The following is a 25,023-nucleotide window of genomic DNA, read 5'->3' as shown; positions in this document are numbered from 1 at the left end:
TTGCTTAATGGTATTTTTCAATTTTCCCTTTTTCCTTCTATGTTCATTAACTGCAATTCTTCTGTAAGAGAGTATTATCTCTTCTTGCCCATTTATTTAGGCAATTAATTTATTTATATCAGTGTGGACTCATGGATATTTATTTTACTCTACAGGTTAAAATCCAATACTATCATTATTTATTTTGTTGCTAAAATTGCTCCAGCTTTGTCCATTCAGGCTGCTCCTGTATTCTTTTGACAAGCCCTATCATTTTGGGAACACTTTCTTATTTTTCTGGCTATACAAGATGCTCTAGGCTCATTTTGTATTTCCCCTGCCCCAGCCAGGGGAAATTATATATATGATAGAATTACTTTTCCAAGGAGTCCTGATTCCTTTTATTGGATAATGGTGTTTAAAAAGCAAGAACTTAGATGCTATATGCGCTCACTGCTGCCAGGTCCTTCAAGCAGACAGAGGTGGGAAATACATGTATGTGCTCTCACCCATGCATCTGTATTTCTGTCTGTACACACATTAAAAACCATGATTTTTAACTGATACCTCTGATCCAAGTCAATACCATATGGCACATTTTAGACCTTTCTCACTTATATAACTTCATTCTCACACAGTAAGAAACTTTGCTCTCATTATCCACAATATATTTGCTTGTTTGTTCAGTTCTACTACGTACATGAAGTACTTTCAGAATGGCTAACCCATAGCCCTGTGAGGAACACATTAACTAATCAAATTACAGCATTTGTGCACACTTGTTTTTGTCCTCAGCCTAAGGGTATTCTGGGAAGAGCTTGTTTTCCAAAGTTACTTAGGTTAGTTCTTTTCTTTCTCATTCTCTTCAGTGTGGTTATTCATTGATAATATAGTTAGGTTCATTTGTTGAAGCTTTTATGAAATGCTGTTTAAAATTTTTGTTCTACGTAAAATAGATAGCTAGTGGGAAGCAGCCGCATAGCACAAGGAGGTCAGCATGGTGCTTTGTGACCACCTAGAGGGGTGGGATAGGGATGGTGGGAGGGAGGGAGACGCAAGAGGGAAGAGATATGGGGACATATGTATATGTATAACTGATTCACTTTGTTATAAAGCAGAAACTAACACACCATTGTAAAGCAATTATACTCCAATAAAGATGTTAAAAAAATTTTTTTTTGTTCTAGACTATCTTTGCTGAATATTTTTGAGCAATTAAATTATTATCTGGGTAGGGTCAGGGAAATGTTCTACTGGGGTAACAGGATTTTAATTGCTCGACAACAGTGTATATGACTTATTTAGGGTCCTGTATAAATACCTTAAAGCTGTACTGAAAGTATATGACTTTTTAAACAATTTTTATTGGAGTATAGTTGATTTAGTATATGACTTTTTATGGCACCCTGAGATAATAGGATTCTTCAGGTAAAAAATTACACAGCCTTTCTGCATAACTCCCAAATTTTAAAGTGTACTTTAAGGCAAAGGAGGAAGAAAGCAAGCAAAGGACAGATGGAAAGAATAGTTTTCTTGTCCCTGGGACAGTACTCCTGGATTAGTCCAGCCATCCTGAGTACTGAAATTAGCAATGTGTTTTAGGGCTGGTGATGGTGATGGCAGCATCCCCTCATACCTTTATCCTCCAGAGTCTTAAAAATTCAGGCAGCCAGATACGGATCTATAGATAAAATCCAACTGTTACCTGAGAGTGGTTGTGGGGGCCTGCAACACATCACTGTCACTGGCTGTGGGAATCGGCCCCTCTCCCTCTGCCACACACAAATACGGAAGCTGCCCTCCAAGAGGAATCAAGGTAACCTCATGGAAGGGCTCACTTCTCCAACAATGATGTTCTCCAAAGGCTGATGTCCTTTTATAAGATGAACAGGTTCTCAGCTCTGAGAAGAGCAATAAGCCCTAGGGAACTATCTTTTGTTCAGTCTGTTTCAGACTCCACGGGTTTTAAAAATTTCTTAAGGAACTACTACACCAGTTACAGTCTTTGAACTAAGACATCAGAAAGGCAAATGTCTTCTGTTTAATATGGCATCCCTTGCCCCCATATTTTCAGTCCTACAAGGGTTTGCTGGACTATTCAATTTCCTTCAGTTTTATGTTCCTGCTGAGACTGTAAGTAAATCCTAAAAGTTGAAAGAGATCACAATATGATACCATTATTGCCCCTATTTCAGAGCAAAAAAATGGACTTGGTAGACATTGTTAGTGCCCACCACTATTTCTAGTCCTCTACCCAATCAGAGAGGATGGTATTTTCTTGCTCTAGGTTGGTCATGCCTATGTGTCTCTTCCAGCCAGAAACACTGAAGAGCCAGGGTGCAATTCACCAGGCTCCCATCCCTGTCACAGCAATGGTAGAAGCACATGTCAAGATGGGGGTGCCCCAAGATGCTGGACCACCACATGGAGATCAGCTGCCCTGGATTCTCAGTGCTCTTCCCATGAGCCAAAAGTAAGCTTCTGTTATGCTAACCACTGAGATTTAGGTGGTGGGGTTTTATTTGTTTTTTTTCTTTTTACTGCAGTATAACTTAGTCTAACCTAACTAATACATACAAAGTTTTTTATCTTGAATGTTTTATTTATTTTAATTAATTAATTTATTTATTTATTTATTTATTTTTGGCTGTGTTGGGTCTTCATTGCTGCACGCGGGCTTTCTCTAGTTGCGGCGTGAGCGGGGGCTACTCTTCACTGCGGTGTGCAGGATTCTTATTGCGGTGGCTTCTCTTGTTAGGGAGCACAGGCTCTAGAGCGCAGGCTTCAGTGGCTGTGGCACGTGGGCTCAGTAGTTGTGGCTCACGGGCTCTAGAGCGCAGACTCAGTAGTTGTGGCACACGGGCTTAGTTGCTCCATGGCATGTGGGATCTTCCTGGACCAGGGCTTGAACCCGTGTCCCCTGCATTGGCAGGTGGATTCTTAACCACTGCGCCACCGGGGAAGTCTGAGTGTTTTGTTATTTCAGTCACATCTTATGCCCGAAAAGAGTGAAAGGAAGTGGCTGCTCTGGTAAGTACATGTCAAACAAGGGACGATAAAGTTGAAACATTCAATCTGAATGCCTGCTTAGGCTGTAGGGGGAAAACAGTTACTATAAAATATGTGATACCATTCATTAAGTTGGAATGTTTTTGACCTTCTTCCATATTTTAAGTCCTGGCGAGAATATCTTCCTTTTACATCTCTTTGTAGAGATGATGTCTCATGAAGAGGCAAGGACTATCCAAATGCCAATATGTTTTAGATAGAGTAGCACTAAAAAAAAATTGAAGGGAACCTTCAAAGCAAAAATAGTTGGCGGGGCTTCCCTGGTGGTGCAGCTGTTAAGAATCCGCCTGTCAGTGCAGGGGACACAGGTTCGTGCTCTGGTCCGGGAAGATCCCACGTGCCGCAAAGCAGCTAAGCCCATGCGCCACAACTACTGAGCCTGCGCTCTAGAGCCCATGAGCCTCAACTACTGACGCCCGCACGTCTAGAGCCCGTGCTCCGCAACAAGAGAAGCCACTGCAATGAGAAGCCCGCGCACCGCAGGGAAGAGTAGCCCCTGCTGGCCGCAACTAGAGGAAGCCCACACGCAGCAACAAAGACCCAACTCAGCCAAAAATAAATAAATTAAAAAATTAAAAAAAAAAAAAAAAGTTGGCAAGACACGTTAACTCTATTCTAAAGTATTTTTGGATGATGTCATCTGCCTATTTGGTTGAGGCACGTTTTTATGGACACTTTAACTCTTTCTAAAAGCTCTTAGAAGAAATACTGCAAATCAGTGTAATTCAAACATTTGTTGAGCATCTACTGTGTGCAACAGTGCAGTAACTGCACATAGCACGTGTGAGTGGAGCACGAAGAAGGGTCCCTAACTAAAAATGGGGCATCATGGAAGGCTTCCTAGAGGGGTGGTTTCTGGAGCCTGAGCCAAGTTTAAAACTATGAGTATTTCTAAAGAGAGGCCAATTCTTAAGGAATAACTGGATAGGGTATACTACCCTGGGGAGAAAAAAAATCACTCAAGTTATGATTTGAAAACAAGACAAAAGAATGAACTCTGAGCCCCATAGGCTATGCTGACTTCTAAGGAGAAAAGCCACCAGTCCAGACATCACTGTGGCCCCCTGGATATATGCAGGAACACGTGGGTTTAGTGGCGGATCTGTCACCAACCTATAGTACAACTCCAGACAAGTCACAGCCTCACTGAGCAATCTCAAACCTCTCATCAGTTAATGTCCTGTGACAAACAGTCCCTCCTAAAACAGACACTAAATTTGGTTGCCCTTTGCTGGCCTGCTGATTACATAAGCACTGACTTTAAAACACTTCCAGTCTTTAAAACACTTCCCAGTCTCCAAATTAACATTCCAATAAGGAAATGCTAAATATCAAATTTCAGCAAAGGGAAAGTTTAGATTTCTACTTTGTCTGTTGGTAAATCAACTGGCTAACATTTATAGAGGCATAATGTACCATATAAATTAACAATTTATGTAACACACAGCAGGACTTTTTTTTTTTCCTTATTAGAACAGTTCCCTTTCCACTTTGACCCTGTGAGATAAGACATGCACGTAATTTAACAGGGGTGAAGAAAGAAGATGTCCGTGTGGGCTACCACAGCCCGGGAAGGAGCATGAGGTGGTGGGACATCTGCTGACTCTGCAACAGCAGGGGACTGGGGCAAGGTTTCAGTCAGATGAAGGAAGAAGGAAGAGCCTGTCAAATGGAGAATTGTGCCAGAAATAAAGAAAAGGGCATGAGGGGGCAAAGAGGAGGCCACTATGCTTAGAGCAGAGGGTTCAAGTTAAAGAAAAGATGAACAACCTCCATGAAGTCTCCGTGTTACCTGCATAGGAATGTGCTTAGCACATAGCAGACGTTCAATACGTATCTGCTGAATGACAGACAGAGGCCCTGAGTGTCAGTGTAACTTAAAATTTTACCCTGAAAGTAAATGGGACCAATCTAAGATTTCTGAGGAGGTGACGCAAAGATGGAAGCGTTAGGTTTTGGAAGATGCATCTGGTGGCAATAGCAGCAGGAGTCTCATACACAGTATTCGCACATAAAAAGGTATAAACATTTCATGGCTCACAATTCTCATAGTAGGAAAGGAACAGTTTATAACTATTAAGGTAATCTGGAGTTAACCTTTCAAGCTCCAGGGGATGTCAGATTTCCCACATAATTCTATTCCCCATTTTTCTTTTTCTTAATTTCTGAATTTCCTTTTTAAAAGTGCAACAGGCCATGATTCCCTTGAGCACATCTCTGAGATTTAGCTGGAGGGTGAATGAACAGATGCCAAATGAGCTGAGGCTTTTACGGTTCCCTAACACTGACCCCAGGGGCAAAGGTTTCTGAGTTTGCACTAAGTCTAAGGAAAGCTAGATTAGACAAAGGCGTTTTTCCAAGAGTACATAGTTGACAGTGCTGAAAACTGACCCAGCTCAGTGAAAATGGATCCTGAAAGCATGGGTTGCTTCCAGGACTGGAAATGAAATGTTTTGTCTTTCCCTAACTGGTGATTCACAGTACAATCTTAATAGCTTTTCTCCAATGATGATGCGTTGGGAATAGAAACACTACTAAAAGAGTATTCTTAGCATCCATAAAATGTATAATTCATTTAGATCAAATTCCGTAAAACAATAGCTTCAATATGATGTGACAGGAATGCAAACTCTTAATTCCTGTTATATTCTTCAACATGCAAAGTTTTCTCTAGTCCTTCCTTACTTGTTCCTTCCAGAATGTAGAACTTTATTTATTAATAGTCCTAAACAAAGAGTGAACTTCCCAATGACTGTTGTGTTGTAAACGTGAAGAGCCTCCTACATGAAAAGATAAATCGGGAAAAATATGCTGTACTCAAACACAGTTTAAAATCATTTTTTGGAAGGCAAACTTTTTGTTTGAAAGGCATCTTGGCATAATATAAGCCAAAAAAGTCGACCTGAGAAGTCCAGAAATAAATTGATCTGAAAATAGTGACAGCTTAATAATCATTCAATGCTCACAGGTCCTCGGGGCTCTGTTTTGAGAGGGCAGGACTATCTAGGAGTGCTAACGCTGGGGAATTCAGCTGTAGAAATCACTCACCACATGCAAATATGTCTCTGAAGGGGTTTTTTAGAATAACGCAACATACCCTATTTGGAATCTTTGTATTTGCATATAACCACATGCCAAAACCCCTAGGAAATTGTCTGCGTTCTTGCAAAGTTTGTTTTGAGATAACAAAATGGGAAAAGGAAAAGATGGCTTTTTTTTTCCCCCCACAGAGCACACAAATTAGGCAATTAAAAAAAAAAAAAAGCAACTTTAGGATTGAAAAGATATTTTTAATTCCTAAAAAAGTAAAACAAAACTCAAAAGCATAATTTAGCTCAACTCCTCTTACAGACCATAGCATTAACACCCACTAGGTCATACATTTTACAAGAAATAATACTTGTCCACACTTAAGCTTATGTGTACTTTTTACCCCCTACATGAGTAGGACTCCTATTTCATAAACAGGAAGGCCTGCGCATGATTTTTCAGGGATCTTTCCATCTGTCCTGCTCTCTCAATCCCAGACCCAGGGAAGGATCAAACTTTAATGACTTCTGGGAGACAAGTGAACAACAGTTCACCCTCAACACCAGTGTTTCAGTCTGGAACTCAGAAGCTGTACAATTCCACACTCAGGTAATGATCAGTACTATTTTCCCATACTTCCTTCCCTTGTTAAACTTTATAGCATCTCTACTGTTCTGTTGCCTATGTTAAATTGGAAAATCCTTACACGCAGGGGCCATGACATTGTATCTAGTATAATACTTTGTCTAAGGTTCTGCCCAAAAAGGTTTTGGATGTTTAACAGACATCTGTTCATTCATTAATTCATTCAATCAACAGATATTTAGTGCATACTTTCTCTGTACCAGGTACAATATTAGATCCTAGAGGAATAAGCAGAAAACAAGGCAAACAAAAATCCTTGCCCTCATGAAGCTTATTTCTAGATGGACAGTAAACAAGTAAAGAAATATATACGTATGTATATGTATATATATAAAGTATATGAGGAATGATAAGTGATACAGAGAAAAATAAAGCAGTAAAAGAGCATAAGGGAGCACAGGGGTATCAGTTTTAAAAGCATAGTCAGGGTGTGTAATAGTTAATCAAAATCATGAAGGATGTGAAGAAGTAAGCCTCAAGGTTACCTACAGGAAAAACATTCCTTGAATGTCCACGGAGGCCAATTTATCTGGAGTTGAACAAATAAGAAGAAAGAAGTGAGAAAAGCAATGTAGGGCTTTGGTGTTTACCGTGAGATGGGAAGCTACTGGACGGTTCTGAATAGGATAATGGTATAAGATGCTTCATATGTTAAACAGGCTCACTGGCTGCTGGGTTGAAAAGAAACTTGAGGCGGGCAGATGCAGTAGCAAGGAGCCCAGTTAGGAGACTGCTGAAATTAACCAGATGCAATCTGATGGTGGTTTGGACAAGGATGGCTGTGGTGACAGTGATGAGAAGTGGTCAGATTATTAGATAGATCCTGAAGGCCGAGTGAACAGCATTTGCTGAGACACGGGATGTGGTTTGTGAGAGAAAGCAAGAAGTCGCAGAAGACTAATAGTTTTGGCCTGAACAAATGAAGGATGGGGTTGCCATTAACTAAGATGAGGAAGAACTCTGGGGGAGGGGAGCACTTCTGGACTGTTAAGTTGGAGATGTCTATCAAGTAGGCAAATAGGCGGACTAGGTAGACGGTGCTGACGTTCAAGAGAGAGACCCAGGCAAGAAATCTGGGCGTTATTAGCGCATAGATGGCATTGACAAGATAGTGGGTAGAGTAGATAAACAGAAGAGAAGCGGTCCATGGACTAATCCCAGGGGCGTTCTAAGAGATCAGAGAGAGAACGAGGAACCTGTAAGAAGAAAATAAAGAGTGTAATGTTCTAGAAGTGAAGTAAAGCTTTCAGGAGAAAGGAGTGATCAGCTGTGTCAAATAAGATGAAGACTGAGAAGTGACTGTTGGATTTAGCCACGGTGACTCTGGACAAGAGGAATTTCAATGGAGCAGTGCAGTTGGGGGTGAAGGCCTGATTGGAGCAGATTCAAGGGAGAATGGAGAAACTGGAGTGTAAACAGCCCTTTTGAGGAATTTTACCATAAAGCGGAACAGAAAAAGGGGTGGTAACTGAAGAGTAGAAGTTTGATCTAGATAGAACATTGTAAGATGTGAGAAATGACATGGTGGTCAAAAGAACATGGGTTCTACTCCACTTTCAGGGAGGGGAGGCATAACTCTCTATTCCTTAAGTATGGGCCACACATAGTGACTTCCTTCCAAAGAGCATAATATGGAAAGGGGTGGGAGGGGGCGCGGGGGAAGACTGCTTTTACAGTGTGGAAACCTGATAGACACTACTCCAGCCATGGTTAACGTCAACAGTGATTAGTCATGTAGTGTGTTCCCCGATAGGATGTAACGAAAATGTCATTCTACCTCTTGTGGTCTGCCTTCCCCAAATCCACAACCTCAGTCTAGTCATGAGAAAAATATAAGACAAATCTCAATTGAGGGACATTCTACAAAACAGTAGATCAGCACTGATCAGTAGTGACCAGTACTCCTCAAAACTGTAAAGGTCATCAAAAACTAGAGAAGTCTGAGAAATTATCACAGCCAAAAGCAGCCAAAGGATACACGATAACTAAATGAAATGTGTGAAATGTGATATCCTAGATGGGATCCTGGAAGACAAAAGGGACTTGAGGTAAAAATAAAGGAAATCTGAATAAAGTAAGAACTGTATTTAATAATAATGTATCAATATTGTAACAAATGTACCATACTAATGTAAGATGTTAATAATGGGAAACTGGATACAGAGTATATGGGAAGGATAGAATATATGAGGACTCTTTGTACTGATACTATCTTCTAAATTTTTCTGTCAATTTAAAACTGTTCTAAGCAATAAAGTCTATTTAAAACTAAAGAAAGACAACAACATAGACTCTGGAGTCTGACAATCTGGTTAGAATCCTAGTCTGCAACATACTAGACTATGATTTGAGGTAGGTTACCTAAATTCTCTGAGAGTCAGTTTTCCTATCTATAAAATGGAAATAGGAAGAGTACCTGTCTCAGAGTTTTTGTGATAAATAATGAGATAATCCATGTAAAGTGCTTAGCACAGAGGGTCTGGCAAATAGTAAGCACTCAAAAGACAGTGGCAATTATTAGTATTATTCAAATGCATATTTAATGTGATTTTACATTTAATTTGTTTTAAAGTGATTAATAATAATTTCTATGATAATTTTCTTTCCTTTTTTGAGAGTAAGAAAATTGAATACAACCTATTACATAGTATCTGTAAGCAGGGTTCCTCTCTCATTGTAAGTGTTGAGAGGTTTTACAGTGTCAGCTGCTCCAAACAATTTAAACACTAGTTCAAGGTAATGTAATGAAATCAGTTGTCACCAGAGGCTCTGCATATACGTTATGTCTTTGAGGTAGTTGTAAGATGAATGGCATTTTCTACAGTGGTCCTACTTTCATTATAAAGCCATAAAATCATCAACATCAACCAGAGAATATATTATCTTGTGTTTACACCATTTTCAATAGCAATAAAATATAAGTGATTTAATGATTAATATGTAGAATGTGTTTAAAGATAGAATTAAGTAGAGTAGTGAAAGACTACAGTAAAGTAATTGTTACAATAAGATGTTATTAAAGAAGAGAATTTGGCCGAAGCAAATGGCTCCGAAACCAGGCTGTGCATCAGATTCAACTGTGGGGCTTGGCAAGAAACAGAAAGATGCTGGACCCTTGACCCAGACCTACTGAATCAACAGCTCCAGGGGTGGGGTCTGGGCATTTGTAGCTTTTAAAGACTGCACAGGTGATTCCTGTTTGTTAACATGCTGTCTACCTTATCCTGTATACACTGATTATACCATATAGGCCACCATATGATCTGCCTTTGTAAACATAGCTTGATATTCACCATTATCAAGAATCATGATAAGCTCGAGAACCAACACTTAGTTTGGTTAATCTCTTCTACTGCTTTTCTCTTCTCTTGCCCATTACTATTACAGTTGCTTTCTATATTGAATTTTGGACCCTCTGTATCCTCAGGCTTTCAGCTGTCCTGAGCATAAAAGAAACTGTCTTCTTGATTCAGTCCTCCAACATTCCCCCTTCCGTCCTCTAAGGTCAAGTTTTCCCTCCCTGCACCTCTTTCCCCCCTTTTTCCTTTCACTGTGCCAATGGGGAAACTCAGCCTATTTAACACAAGCAGTTGCCCTCAACCACCTGGAACGGAGCCAGCCTTCCCTTTCTGCTGAGCCAACAATTCATGAAGCAGCTGGTCCATTCCAGGTCTCCTTCTAGAGCTCTGGTCCAGACAGCAGGGGCACAAACCCCCTACACAATGAATTATAGCTGGAGTACGAAGGAGTAAACAGTTTAGATTCTTCCCCTATAAGAGAACAAATATACAAAGGAACAATGGCCAGATAGATATACAAACAGAACTCTAACCCACAACATGCATCAACCAGCCCAGGAAGCCAATGTTCTATCTAGAGTAACCAGTCTAGGAAGTCAAACTACTATCTGTAGCAACTAGTCCAGAAAGCCAAACAATAACCCTTATAGCAATTGGCCCAAAATGGCCAAGGCTTCATTAATAGCTGATAGCTTTTCTAATTTTTGCCCCAATTCCAATTTAGGGCCAACTGGAGAAAGCCAAATATGTACCCTTAATTAAACAGAATTCCCCACTCCTAGTTGGCCTGCATACAGCTTCCCCCATGCCAACAGCCTCCAATCAGGGCATACCTGAAGCCTTCTCTTTTTCAGCTATAAAGCTTTTCCAATCCTCTGCTTGCCTTTGCATCTCAGTCAAATGCAAGCCATGGGAGCTGACTCCCTTGCTTTGAATAAATAGCCTTTGCTTGTTCTCATTTCGGTGGTCTTCATTTATTTCCACTACTAGGAAAATGCGGCTGCATATTTGAAATGGTTCACTGAATGGTTCTTTCACGGCAGAAGTGGCTGTACTTCAGGGAGACTGTGAGATGCAGCTGAAAGAACACAGCAGTACTTGTGACCCTGAGGAAGTCACAGAGGGAAATGTAGACAGACTCCAGAGTCTATGTGTTTTTTGTTTTTTGTTTTAATTTTAAATGGACTTTATTGTTTAGAACAGGTGTTTTTTTTTAAGATTTAATTTTTAATTTCTTTGGCTGCATTGGGTCTTCATTGCTGCACGCAGGCTTTCTCTAGTTGCGGCGAGAGGGGGCTACTCTTCGTTGTGGTACACGGGCTTCTCATTTCGGTGGCTTCTCTTCTTGCAGAGCATGGGCTCTAGGTGCGCGGGCTTCAGTAGTTGTGGCACGTGGGCTCAGTAGTTGTGGCTCTCGGGCTCTAGAACGTAGGCTCAGTAGTTGTGGCGCATGGGCTTAGTTGCTCCGTGGTGTGTGGGATCTTCCCGGACCAGGGCTTGAACCCGTGTTCCCTGCATTGGCAGGTGGATTCTTATCCACTGCACCACCAGGGAAGTCCCAGAACAGATTTAAATATACAGAAAAATTTAGAATATAGTCCAGAGAGTCTTCATATACTTCATCCTTCTTGTATAATCTGCTTCAAGTCCTCCCTTTGCACTTCCCAGCTGTTGACTTGGGCCAGTTACTAAACCAATGTGCACCACAGTTTCCTCACCTGTTCAAACACTGCTGATGGTAATAGCGCCTGCCTGACAGGGGCATTGGAAGGGTTTATGAAACAACGCAGGTAATGAATGAATATCCGAATTTCAATGCTGAGGGGGGAGGGAGGGAGGGAGAGAGGGGGGTGAGAGAGGAAAGATTCAGCAACACTGAGCTGAACTTCCTGAAAAGGAGCAGTGACCTGGGGCTGAGTACTCACTGTTTTAGATGAGACATATGTTCTTATATTTTCACAGTCTACACCAACCTACTTCACACATTTATGAAATCTACTCAGTCCATTCACTAACCATGGACTGGACTAAAAACATTTTTCATTTACAAATTCAGTACCTCTGGAAACCAACAGGTGCAAAAACTGCCATGCCATCATCCATTTCAAAAAGATCTGGTGTGGGAGGGATATCTCTCAAATACATACTAGAAATGTCCATGCTTTCCAGAAATCAGAGTTTTCTGATTTTTACTGAAGGGCTACAATATAAAATTACAGAGCCTATAATGAACAATTCTTATACAACTAGAAACCCTATGCCACATTCCATAAAGTGTGACCATACTGTTCAGCAACAACAAATTAAACTTTTTTCCTCCTTGGTCTTCTGCTATTTTTGGTAAGAATAATAGCTATTTCAGAGAATTAAGGCTAAGCCGCTTTGACATATTTGTGTTTATTTTCAACTAACATTAATTGCGACATCATGGGGTATCAAATCTAACCATGAACGCACGTACTTACAGATTTTTGCCTGAATTATTTCTGATCACACTCAACACTTCCAACAGGCCGTTGCTCAACTTTCCAAAGCCTGCATAAAATGAAGTCTTGGAGCCAACTTGCTAGACTAAATTAAAAAGCCACTCTCTAGCCTAAAACTTCATTCCACCAGATTGGGTAAATAAGCAAGATATATTTAATTAAGAAAACTGGGAGCCACGTTAATTACAAATGATGTTTTACTTTAGCATTTCACCTGAAGTGTAATTAAGGGGAGTGCACTGAAAACACCACAGGATAAATATTTTAAAGGTATAAACATGTCTTCATACGAAAATTATATTCTGGGGGTCTTTTTGAAAGGACAAGAAGACATCCCACAGGCGTTTCTCATTGAAAATATTCCGAACCAAGCAAGGGAGGAATCGTGGAGAAGCATTAGATGGTTTCACGCGGGGAGCTGGTTTCCCCAAGGCTCCGCTCACTTAAATCTTACCCGAAGTTTCAGGGACGAAGCGGGAGCTCGGGGGTGGGTCTGGGGAGTCGCTCCCAGTGCGAGCGAGGAAAGCGCGGGTTTGCAAGGACCCCCGGAGGTCGCGCAGTCCTGGACCGCGCGGGCCGCACGTCGGACGGAGCGTGCGCGCCGCTGCCCCGCCACCCCTCACGGCCCCCGCCGCCCGGGCCGCACTCACCGAGGCCGCGCCAGCCGAGCGCGCCGTCGCAGCTGTCCAGGACAGCGCAGAGCTCGCCCAGCAGCGCGGGCGGCATGTCGAACAGGAGCGTGTGCGCCGAGAGCGCGCCGCGGGCCCCGCGGCTCCCCGCCGCTGCCGCCGCCGTCCAGGCCATGGCTGGGCTGCCGGAGACGAGGGGCCGGGCCGGAGAGGAACGCGGAGCCCAGGCCTCTCCGCGGAAGCGCGATGCCGTTGCACAACCGCGGAAATCCTGTTTCCACGACGGCTGCTAAGACGGCCGCTCGCGCGGAGTCCGGGCCGCGCCTGGGCGGGGCCCACGTGACGCACAGCGCCGCTCTCCGGAGAGGACCCTGGGCTCGCCCGGCCCCGGCCCGGCGCTGGCTCGCCCGGCCCCGACTTCCCCCTGCAGGTTGGCTTTCGGTTTTCAACAGTCCTTTCGTTCCTCCGGCTTTGGGACGTGAGTGAAGAGACCAAGCAAAGAGTGAGAGGTGGAGAAAGACCAGAAGCTCAGAACTGATGGAGAGTCCGCCACCCCCTCGACCTGGCCTGGATGGATCTGAGATGACCTGTCATGACTTCTTATTACAAAGTTATTTCGTTTTGTCCTGTTTCTTGAGGAGCACTTGGAAAACCCAGAAAAACTGAAAGAAGAAAATAATCACTCATAGCCACCACCCCCCCCAGCTGAAGACAAGCACTCTAAACGTTTGGCACACTTTCCTCCCAACCTTTACCGAAATTAAACAGGTAAATGTGTATGTCTGAAATAGTAATTGGAAAAAGACGAACCTAGATACCAAGAACAGAAAAACATAAGAGAGAACGAAATGAAATAAAAGTGTGGTCGTTTTCTTCTCGAGGCTGTCCTTTCTCCAAAACTGCTATTTGGTTTTCTACCTTCTCTTGTCCATGGGCTTTCCTGATGAAGCATTTTTCGACCACTTTTTCCTTCCTCTAAGTGCTTCACAGCATCTTCCTCTTGCTTTCAACAGGGAGTTTAAGTAAAATTGGCTATTGCTTTGAAATCTTCTACCGTTTATGCTGTAATATCCCACCGCAGGCATGATACGAATGCCACTGCCAAAAAAGAGGGCATGCTTCGAACGTGGTGAGAAAAATCCCAGCCTGAAGGACTGAAGAGTGGACGATGGCTATCCGCTGAAAAATATCAACACCTATTTGCAACCTTTCAGATTTGGACTTTTTGGGAATGACGCCCTCTAGAGATCAACAGTGATGATTCACCATCATTTCGTAGCTACCTGAATTTCCAGGTCGTTCTCAGCTAAAGTATTCCACAAAATGTACTTGAAAATTGGTAAAACCAGCATCGTTTGGGCAAGAGTTTCTGTATCCCTGTTTTCAATGTTCAAATGGCTAGAATTTTACAGCCAATCTGTACACGCTTTAGAAGCCCTATACCCCTCAAAGGGACTACCTGAATAAGCTGAGTAACAGAGGCTAATCCAGTAGCTCTTGAATTGCTGGAACAGGGGAGCCAAACTCAAATACGCCAGGGAGCCAGGAAGTGGCTGAGTGAAGCAGTCAGCACGGCCTGCTTTGCCAGATCTTCTGATTTACAGAGAAGGAAGAATTTTATGTGAAAGCCAGACTATGCAAAATCTATGTATAGATTATGTGAAATTTCTTGCATTTTCAATGTTGGCAGTTAGTATCAGACCATGCTTCCTCCCTGTTCCCTAAAACTGTCTTTGACTTTTGAACTTTGTATCATCAGGTTGTATCACTCACTACTCTTCACTGTTGCCATCATCCATTGCTCTCCCCCACCTCAATTTCTCCTCCTTATTTTTAGACTATATAGCTCCTGCTTACTGTAATTCTTTCCAGTGCTAATTTCTTCTTAATCCTTGGTGATTTAGAATATATGTAGAATAGATGATGATCTTTCTCATACCCTGGACTCTCAGTTCCTTGATATGTCTTCTCCAGTGATTTTCTCCTCCCCACTATTTCAGCCACTTACTCATCCCCTAGAACTTCTCATTATCAATAACTTCACCCCGTCTGTAAATTCTATTTCATTAATCTGCTCGAGACTCATTAATAGTACATCTCCTATCTTCTAGTACTCTGACCCCAACAATCCCTACCCCCGTCTGGATACCAAGTCCAAAATCTTGCCACCTCCTCTCTGGCCCCAACCTCTTGACGTTCTCACTTTTCTCTTTATGCATAAAGTCCACACTCAGTTACTATAATCCCTCCCTTGCACATGCTGTCCATTCTCTTGCTCCCCTCTCACTTTGTTGAACTCCCTTGGCAAATCTACCGTACTGATGAAATCCAGTTTTCCAATTTTGAGCTCTACCCATACACCTGAATGTAACTGGAAGGGGGAGGGGGAATAAAAACCCTGTTAATTGGACTCAGTTTAAAATCAAAGTCATGGCTCTCAAGTGGGCCCTTTATGCTGCCAGGCAGTCACACTTGTGCCTTTAGTCCATTTACTCTGCTGATCTCCTTGACAACTAGTATGTGGCGTCTGTTTTCTCCTCAATCCCATCACCTTCTCCCCCATCGTCATGCTCAGCTGATGGTCTTGAGAGTACTGATGCACCAGGATCCACAGAATCTCATTACCTCATCGACAGTACCTACCTACATTTGTACTAATATACACTCCCCCTCCCCTCACCTTTTCCATGGATCAATTATCTAGGCTCCTAAATCTAATCTCTTCACTTGGGCACTAGATCACATCTCCTGTCCCCTACTCAAAGACATTAAGGGCAGCTGTTCTCACGCTCTGCAAAATCAACAATTTCTCACTGTTTACTGGATCAGTTCTATCAGCATACAAATATGAAGTTATTTCTTCCGTCTTAAAACAAACCAAAAAACCTTTTTGATGTCATTGTCCCCTTTGATGCCACAATCATCCCATTTCCTTGCTCCTTTTTGTAGTAAAGAGTTGACTATTTCATCTCTAATTTTTCTCCTTTTATTTTCTCTTAAATCCACTGTAACTAAGGCCATCTGTCCCACCTTACTCCATTAAAACTGCTCTCTTCAGGGTCACCTATGTCCATATCACTGCTGAAGATAATAGTCAAGTTTCAGTCCCCATCTTACTTGACTGACTAGTCGTTTTTAACGCGGTTGATCACGCCCTCCTTCTTGTACACTTTCTTCATTTATCTTCCACATTCTCTTACATTTTCCCTGACTTCATTGGTCACCCTTCAGCTTCCCTTGCTGTTCCTCCACTTCTCCCTTAACTCAATGTCGGAGTGCCGCAGGGCTCAGTCCATAGTTCTCTCTATTGACACCCACTCCCTTGGTGATCTCAGGTGGTTTCGAGGCTTTAAATACCAACTATCTACCTAGCATTGCCAAGTGTACCTGTTTAGCCCAGACCTCTCTCTTGAACTTCAGACTCATGTCCAAAACTGAACGCTTGATCATGCCTCCTGAACCTGCCCTTCGACATTCTTCCTCATCTAGGTTACTGCATCCTCCCAGTAGCTTGAACCAAAAACTATAGAGTCATCCTTGGTTCCTCCTTTTCTTCACAGCCCATGTTCAATCCACCAGCAAATCCTGTTGACTCTATTCAGAATATATTTAGAATCTGACACTTTTCTCCACCTCCACAACCACCATCCTGGTTTGAGTCATCACTGTGTCTTATCCAGATCACTGTAGTTGTCTCTTAACTAAAAGTAGCTTTCACTATTGCTTCCTACAGGCTTTTCTCAACACTGCAGCCAGATTGATCTTTTTAAATCAAATCTGATTATGCCTCTCCTCTGTTCAGAAACCAAGAATGGCTTCTAATTGCAGTCAGAAGAAAAATCAGATTCTTCATACGTGCTGCATTCTCTCTCCCACTCCCCCTCCACTCTGTTACCCTCTGATCACGATTCCTTGTTCATTCTGCATATCCACACTGACTCCTTGCTGGTCCTTGAACACAGCAGGCAGAATCCCTCATTAGAGCCTTTGTACCTGCTATTCTCTTGCCTGGTATGCTCTTCCCATGTGGCTAAGGTCTACCTTGACCTCCATATTTAAAATTGCTATGGTCCATGTACTCAGATTCAGGCTGGCACGTGACTGGAATTGGCAATGATTTATGGCCGTGGGAACCAAATCTCATTCAGATTTGTCTCTTTCTTGATCTGAATAAGAACAGGCGGCAGCTCTGGCCGTCTCTGGAGCCACTCTGCAACCACACAGAGATCAATATTAGAATGAAGTGAGTCTTAAGGATGGTCTAGTGAGAGAAGGAACCAAATGCTTGATAAGGTCATTAACTTGCTCATTTGTTTTATGCCTGGAGAATGTCCTGCTTGCGGACTTATAATTATATGACATAAATTCCCTTATTAAATCAGTTTTTAAACCAAGGATCTTGTCATTTGCAGCTAAATGCATCCTGATTCACTGAACAGACATTTGGTATTACTCCCTGATTTTGCTGAGGGCCTGAAACCTATGGGAGGGAAACTAACCCCTATCCAAAACTGGAGTTCAAATGTACATTTACAGCTATATCTGTGGGATGTGAGATAGGCATGGAAACTGGATTGCAGAGAGAGACAACTGGGTAGCTGAGAGAAAATGAATGCTAGTAGAGAATGATTCTGGCAGTGTGGGTGGAAGCAATGTGAAGTTCATGAGATGTGCCTGAGACTGCGCTAGACGTGCATGAGACTGCACCAGAATCCATGAAGACTCAGACCCACTGCCAGCATACATACTTTCTAGTGAAGAGAGGGCTGTGGTGAAACCGCAAAACCGCTTCACACTATGACCTAGCCATTTGCCACGGAATGCTCTCTAGTGCCACCCCTCCCCCTCAAGTTTTGGACCCTAGAAGAAGAAAGTGTTTCCACCCCAGCTGGAGGTAAGAGTAATGAACTGCAAAGATTACAAACGGAGATGCTGAGGAAACCCTGAAGGCCAAAGTGACAATGGCACAGATACATGGTATTATCAGTGGTGAAGCTCCAGCTAAGCACGGGCATCAAAGTCTCAGAAATCTAAAAACAGGTGAGAGAAAGCAGGTGAGGCAAATAACAGCTCTTAATATGTATGAGACAACTATCTTGGTGGCAGCTCTTTACCCAGTATCCCTGAGGATGAATGTTCAAAGGACACACAGGCTTGTGGGTCGTAGGGGATTTTCTGGTTTCAGAAATAATTTTTGAAACAAAGATCACTAACCTATCCCATCTTTGAGTTTCATCTCATCCTTGAGCCTTATTCTAGAGGGTCATAGGTGCCCTGGGGTTCAGGAATAGGGTAAAGATCAATAATGGGGTGAGAGCATTTGTAGTGTGCATTACTTGGTAATTTTAAAAAGTGAAAGTTCAGTGGTTTCTTGGGCTTTCATCAAAATGACCTCACGAAAATAACATGCAATAATTATTCCCCCAGTTCCTTCTCTCTTTCTCCCTCTCTCCCTCCCTCTCTCTCTCTCTCTCTCTCTCTCTATATATATATATATATATATATTTTTTTTAAAGAACATTAGGGTTGCATTGTCTTGTAACTCAGCCTTTTCCCATTTAAGGTATCAAAACATTTTTCTAAAAATCTATTATTTCACAACATAATAAATACTAAAATTTTAACAATTATCCTTTTAGGGTTGATAGAAAGGATTTGGGGGATTTTATTTTCTTACTTTGTGTTTTCTAAACTTACTAAAGTTAACGTGTTATCTCTATGATTAGAAAACCTTCAACTATAGAAAATAATTTCTTCCAGCACTTTTATGGTTCATCCCATTTCACTATTTCCTTTTCAAATTGTTTTCACAGTATTTTTCATCCCAGAATGTATTTCTAGAATAACTTTTGCCTAACTTGCATGCACACAAACAGAGAGAGGGAGAGGGAGAGAGAAAGAGGGAGGGAGGCAACACTCTGGTGTCTCTTCTTAGAAAGACACTAATCCTATCTGATCAGGGCCCCACCCTGCATGGCTGTTAGCATAACTGGGCCATCTTGGGCCTGTTCAGTTCCTCCTGTCCTTCCACTGACCCTACCTAGGGCTGTACTGTGTAGTGAATCTCTTTTCTGTCATCAAGGGCTTTGTAGTTATTAGATATTGTTTAGTGATCATTAGGTCCAGGTGGCCTCTATGCTCTGTTAGTCCCCAAATGATGAAAAATATTGCTGACGTATTCCCTGTGCCCTCGAGACTAGTTACCCCTTCATAAATCTTGTTTTAGGAGTACACATCCTGTTTCCAAGCACCTACCCCCATAACCCTATAAAATTGTCCCAATGGCCCCTCAGCTGTGTGGAGTGCAGCTTTGAATGCTTCCAGATTGTTGTCCAACTAATCACACCCTGTGAGTAAGTTACCCTGTAATAAACTGATCCATCGAGTGTATAGAGCTGCCTGCCTCATTTTTCAGTCTCAAAATGCATTCTCAGTTCAGTGGATACTTTTTGTCCCTTCCGTTCTTCAGTACACCCTATGACCTCATTAACCTTAGTTGCCTCCTTAGAAGCCCCTTCTCCGAATTCAGCCATACTGGGGGTTAGGGCTTCAATATATGAATTGGGGTGGGGGGAATGACACAGATTTCAGTTCATAAGAAACTCTCTGCACGTAAATTCAAGAAACAATGCCACATCATCAGGTTTCAGAGTACACATCCTAACAACACTTGGTCATTAGTTATCTACATTGTGTAGCCTTTCATAGTGGTCATAGTTCCTCTTGTTCTTGTACTGAATTTATTTCATTGTTCTGAACTTTTGAAAGAAAAATGAAAGCTTGCATTTTAATCTGGTGTCTTGATAATGAAAGCAATAACAAGTCTGTATATGAAAATATCCAGCATATTTGGGTCTAAAGATACTAGTAATTTTTCAGATCAAATGGCCTCAGGGCTTATTCTGAGCATTAGACTCTCATCACATCATCTTTCTTGAATTTTTGCCTTTTTTTCCTCTGTGATGATGCTTGGTATTTTCTTCCTATATTCGTGATTGTTTCTTCTGTTTTCCTAACTGACTCTTCCTCTGGCCTGTACTATGCACCCACAGGCTGAATTCTTGGATATTTTTATTCCAGTTGGAAATTTCATATAATTTCATTTTCATCTATTATCTCTATGTGGACTACACTCATATATATATATTTTTTTTGCATGTGTCTTTTTTTTTGAATTTTTGAATTTTATTTATTTTTTTATACAGCAAGTTCTTATTAGTTATCCATTTTATACATATTAGTGTATATATGTCAATTCCAATCTCCTAATTCATCACACCACCACCCCCGCCACTTCCCCCCCGCCACTTTCCCCCCTTGGTGTCCATACGTTTGTTCTCTACATCTGTGTCTCAATTTCTGCCCTGCAAACCGCACACCAATATTTGTGTCTTCAGCCCTAGCCCGCCCTGCAGACTCCCTTCTCACTCCTGTCTCCAGAATTTATTTATTTCATTTCAGTTTTTTGCTTTCATCTCAAATCAACATGCCCCAAACTGATCATTTTCTGAAAAATCAACTCCTTGTTTCTGGTGACATGGCCAAGGGAACTCTTAGTAATTTTGATTAATTGATTGATATATTCAAAAGAATTTTCTGAGCAACTGCTGTGTCAGACATTGTGCTAGGTGCTATATTTGATAAGTCACAAAATTTTTTCTTCTGTAATGTCTCTCACAAGTGTCTGAGTCTTTTCCAATTTGTCTTTACTAGTTATTTCATGTTTGTGTTTTTTGAGCATCTCTTGCCTGGTGAACCCCTACTTATCCACTGAGACCAGTTGAGAAGTCACCACCTCTGTGTTGTAAATTGACTTGTGTAATACCAAAATATGTGCTTAAATCCTAACCCTTGGTACCTCTAAGTGTGACCATAATTGGAAATAAAGTCTTTGCAGATACAATCAAATTAAGATGGGGTCATACTGGATGAGGGTGGGCCTTAATCCAGTGACTGGTGTCCTTATAAGAAGAGGGAGATTTAGACATAGAGACACAGAAGGTAGAAGGCCTAGTGCCACTGGAGAGACATGGAACAGATTCTAAGAGCTTCTAGAAGGAACTAACCCCACTGACACCTGGATTTCTGACTTGTGGCCTCCAGAGCTGTGAGAAAAGAAACATCTATTGTTTTAAACCCCAGTTTGTGGTAATTTGTTACAGCAGCCCTAGCAAACTAAAACACTCTATGAGGCCATTTATAACCTCCCCAAAGTTAATCATTCCTTTTTTGGTTCTATAGCACTCAGTACTTATTTCCATCATCACTTTTTGTTGTTGTTGTTATTTCCCCGTGGGCTTGTTGGGGGTTGGAGTGTAGTGGGACAGCCCTAGTCATCTTTGGGTACCTTGCATACTGCTTGGCACAGGGTAATTACTCAACAAATGTCTAACAAATGAAAAAAGTGATGATTTTGCCTCTAGCCAATAATAATTACAGCTATCATTTATTGAGCACTTCCTCTGTACTGGGCACTGTGTCAGTACTTTACATACTGTGTTCCAACTACAATATGCTGATACCAACTGAGTGTATTACAGGTCAATCTAATTCTAATACTCACTACTGGAGTTAGCATGGACCCCGCAAGTTAAGGTCAAAGGCCTTCATTTCTGACACTAACTACCCAGAGTTAGTACAGGTCCTTCAAGTTAAGGGCTTAGTCCCACATGACTGACCCCACTTCAGATGCCAGCTGCAAGTCTCAGGTATCCCAAATCTACCTGTATTTCTGCCTATTTGACTACATATTTGAGAGTTCCCAGAATCCAGCCCCCACCAATTTGATAATTCACTAGAACGACTCACAGAACTCAGGAAAACACTATACTTATGATGACCATTTTATTATGAAGGACACAAATGAATAGCAAGATGAAGAGGTGAACAGCACAACAGGGTCTAGAAGGGTCCTGAGCTTCCTTGTCCCCTCCAGGTGTACCATCCTCCCAGGACATGGATGCTTTCATCAACCAACAAGCTCCCAGAGCCTCACTGTTTCAGAGTTTTTATCTAGGATTTTGTTACATAAGCATGATCGATTAAATCATCGACCACTTGATTGAATTCAAGATCTAGGAGGGTGTGGCTGAAAGTTCCAACCCTCTAATCACAAGCTTGGTCTTTCTGGTTTGGCCAGCCCTTTCCTTGTAACTATCTCAAGGCCCACCTAAGTCACCTCATGAATTAGCATAAATGCAGATATGGAGGAAAAGGGTTCTTTGTGAATAACAAAAGATACTCTGATCACTCCAGAAATTCCAAGGTTTTTTGAAGCTCTGTGCCAGGAACCGAGAACAAAAACAAAATACATTTTTTATTATACCACACATATGTATTCACATGAGGGCTCCTTGAAGTACGTATCTGTGCCATCTGCATCTTACAGATGAGGAAACTGAGGCTTAACCTCAAAACTGTGTTGCTTCTCTAGCCTAGCTTTCTCCCAATCCATTTTATTTCCAAATTAATCTACATTAAACAGAGATTTCATCACATTACTTCCTTAGTGACTCTCTATTACATAATAAAGTCCTACTATTCAAGTTTCTCTAAAGTCTGTTTCATGGTGGTTGTGTTCATTTCTACCTCTAGCCATGCTTAATGCCTGCTTTTCCTCCCTCCTTCTAACATTCTCCCCATTCCTCAATAACTCTCAAATCCTACCTATTTAGATTCAGTGAGGGTGAGATAGTAGAGCACCTGCTATCACAGAGCTAAGTGCTTTACACATGTTGTCTCCAACGTTACATATGTTAATACTCCAGCAAACCCACAGTTTAGGTGTTCTGATTCTTAGTTTACAGTAGAAAAAAATCTAGGCCTGGAGATATAAGTTTGGGTGCTTGAAAGTTAGTGAGTGATTGAGCTAGGATTCAGACTCAAATTTATTTAGCTCTAAAAGCCCATGCTCTTTTTCTGTAGTTCATGAGATTTGTAAACCTCTACTGTTCTGGTCCCTAAACTTGAGTTGTAGATAAAACTCTAAAGATTAAAAAAAAATTTTAAGATAGTAGCAGCTTAAGTCTCTACTTCCTTCAATGTCGAACGCAGATTATTACCTAAAAGCCAAAAAAAAAGAAAAGGTTTTCGAGTCAATCTAGGAATAGGATAGAATTATTATAGTCTGGGAATAATCTAGAAGAGATTTTAGCCTGTAGTTGGTAGAACAAACATATTAAGTGAAAAGGAGGGGAGAAAGAAGAAGAGACAGTAAGAAAGAAGAGGAAAGATGCAGGAAGAGGAGAGATGCAGATAGGTCTTTAAAACCACTGAAATTTGTTTAGATTAGTGACTTTATTTACAAAGCACTTTCTTTGTAATTGCAGCTTTAAAGGAATAGAGGAGGGAATTCCCTGGTGGTACAGTGGTTAGAGCTTTGTGCTCTCACTGCCAAAGGCTGGTGTTCAATCCCTGGTTGGGGAACTAGATCCCACAAGCCGTGTGGCCAAAAAAAAACCAAAACCAAAAACGAAACAATACAAAACCCAACAACAACAAATAAACTTGTTCTTGAAAATATAAGCTTAAAAAAAATAGAGGATACTGAGTTATTGGATTCCATATCTGCAATTAAGTGCTTTATTGTCATAAGATAACTTTCTTATCTAAACTGAGAGGGAGCAAATAACTTTTGTCACTTTTAAAAACACAATTTAAAAATTTTAGTATAATACACAAAACAGTACACAACCCTCAGTATAAACAGCTTGCTACATTATCACAAGTAAACATATGTAATCAGCCATCCCAGAAGTCCTTCTAAGTGCCTTCTCCCAGTTCTTATCCCTTCTTACTCCCCAAAGATAATTTCCTGATGTCTAAGACCACAGGTTAATTTTGCTTGCTTTTTAAAAATTAATTAATTAATTAATTAATTATTGGCTGCATTGGGTCTTTGTTGCTGCGTGCGGGCTTCTCATTGCGGTGGCTTCTCTTGTTGTGGAGCACGGGCTCTAGGCTTGTGGGCTCAGCAGTTGTGGCTCGCGGGCCCTAGAGCGCAGGCTCAGTAGTTGTGGCACATGGGCTTAGTTGCTCCGTGGCATGTGGGATCTTCCCAGACCAGGGCTCGAACCCGTATCCCCTGCATTGACAGGCGGATTCTTAACCACTGTGCCACCAGGGAAGTCCCCTTTTGCTTGCTTTTTAACTTTGCATAGAATCTCATACTGCATATTCTTTGTATTTGGTTTCTTTTGCTTAACATTAGGTTTGTGAAGTGCATTCATGTTGTATATAGTAGTAATTTGTTCATTTTCATTGTAGAAACTATGCAATTATATGAATATACCACAATTTTTTAATCCATTTTACCAACAGTGGTCAGTTGGGTTGTTTCTAGTTGGTCAGTTGGGTTGTTTCTATATCTTTTACAAATATATGTATGCATTTCTGTTGAGGGTATGCTCCATGTAGAAGTGGAATTGCTGAGTCATAGACCTTGTTGTGTATGTTCAGCTTTGGTGGATATTGGCAAACAATTTTCCAAAGGGCTTTCCCCATATACAGTCGCACTAGCAGAGCCAGCTACATAATGTGTGGAGCCCAGTGCAAAATAAACATGCGGGGCCCCTTGTTTAAAAGGCAAGGAGAGGTCCCATTAAATGTACTAAAACAGAAAGCTTTTTTGTTTCTTTTGCAGTCTCTTGACTTGCCATGATTTTTTAACTTGCTATTTAATGTCATTTTAAGTAAAGAAAAAAATATCATTTAAAGTTATTAGCACACGTTTTACCATTGATCTTTATATTGTGCAATGCCAGTTTTTTTTGTTTTTTGTTTTTGCAATGCCAGTTTTAAATGCAAACTCATGTGTGGAATCATCAAAATTACATAATTTGTATTTCATAGCTTGTACATGCTTATGTATTTCATTCTTACTTCAAC

The 25,023-nt window shown here is 41.4% G+C and overlaps 1 protein-coding gene across 1 annotated transcript in view; it reads right to left on the bottom strand.

Annotated features, from left to right (window-relative positions):
- IRAK3 (interleukin 1 receptor associated kinase 3) overlaps window positions 1–13,476 on the bottom strand; it is a 51,425-nt gene extending 37,949 nt beyond the window's left edge. Inside the window, exon 1 of the mRNA XM_068559980.1 lies at window positions 13,159–13,476. Coding sequence (XP_068416081.1) covers window positions 13,159–13,312 — 154 coding nt within the window. The 5' untranslated portion in view covers window positions 13,313–13,476. The remainder of the gene's footprint in view (window positions 1–13,158) is intronic.
- Between the last annotated feature and the right edge of the window lie 11,547 nt (window positions 13,477–25,023).

The sequence above is a fragment of the Eschrichtius robustus genome, chromosome 13 (assembly GCF_028021215.1).
Source record: "Eschrichtius robustus isolate mEscRob2 chromosome 13, mEscRob2.pri, whole genome shotgun sequence".
In the NCBI taxonomy this organism is placed as follows: domain Eukaryota; kingdom Metazoa; phylum Chordata; class Mammalia; order Artiodactyla; family Eschrichtiidae; genus Eschrichtius; species Eschrichtius robustus.
Note: the sequence above shows the minus strand (reverse complement) of the source record. Positions and strands in the feature narration are given on the sequence as shown.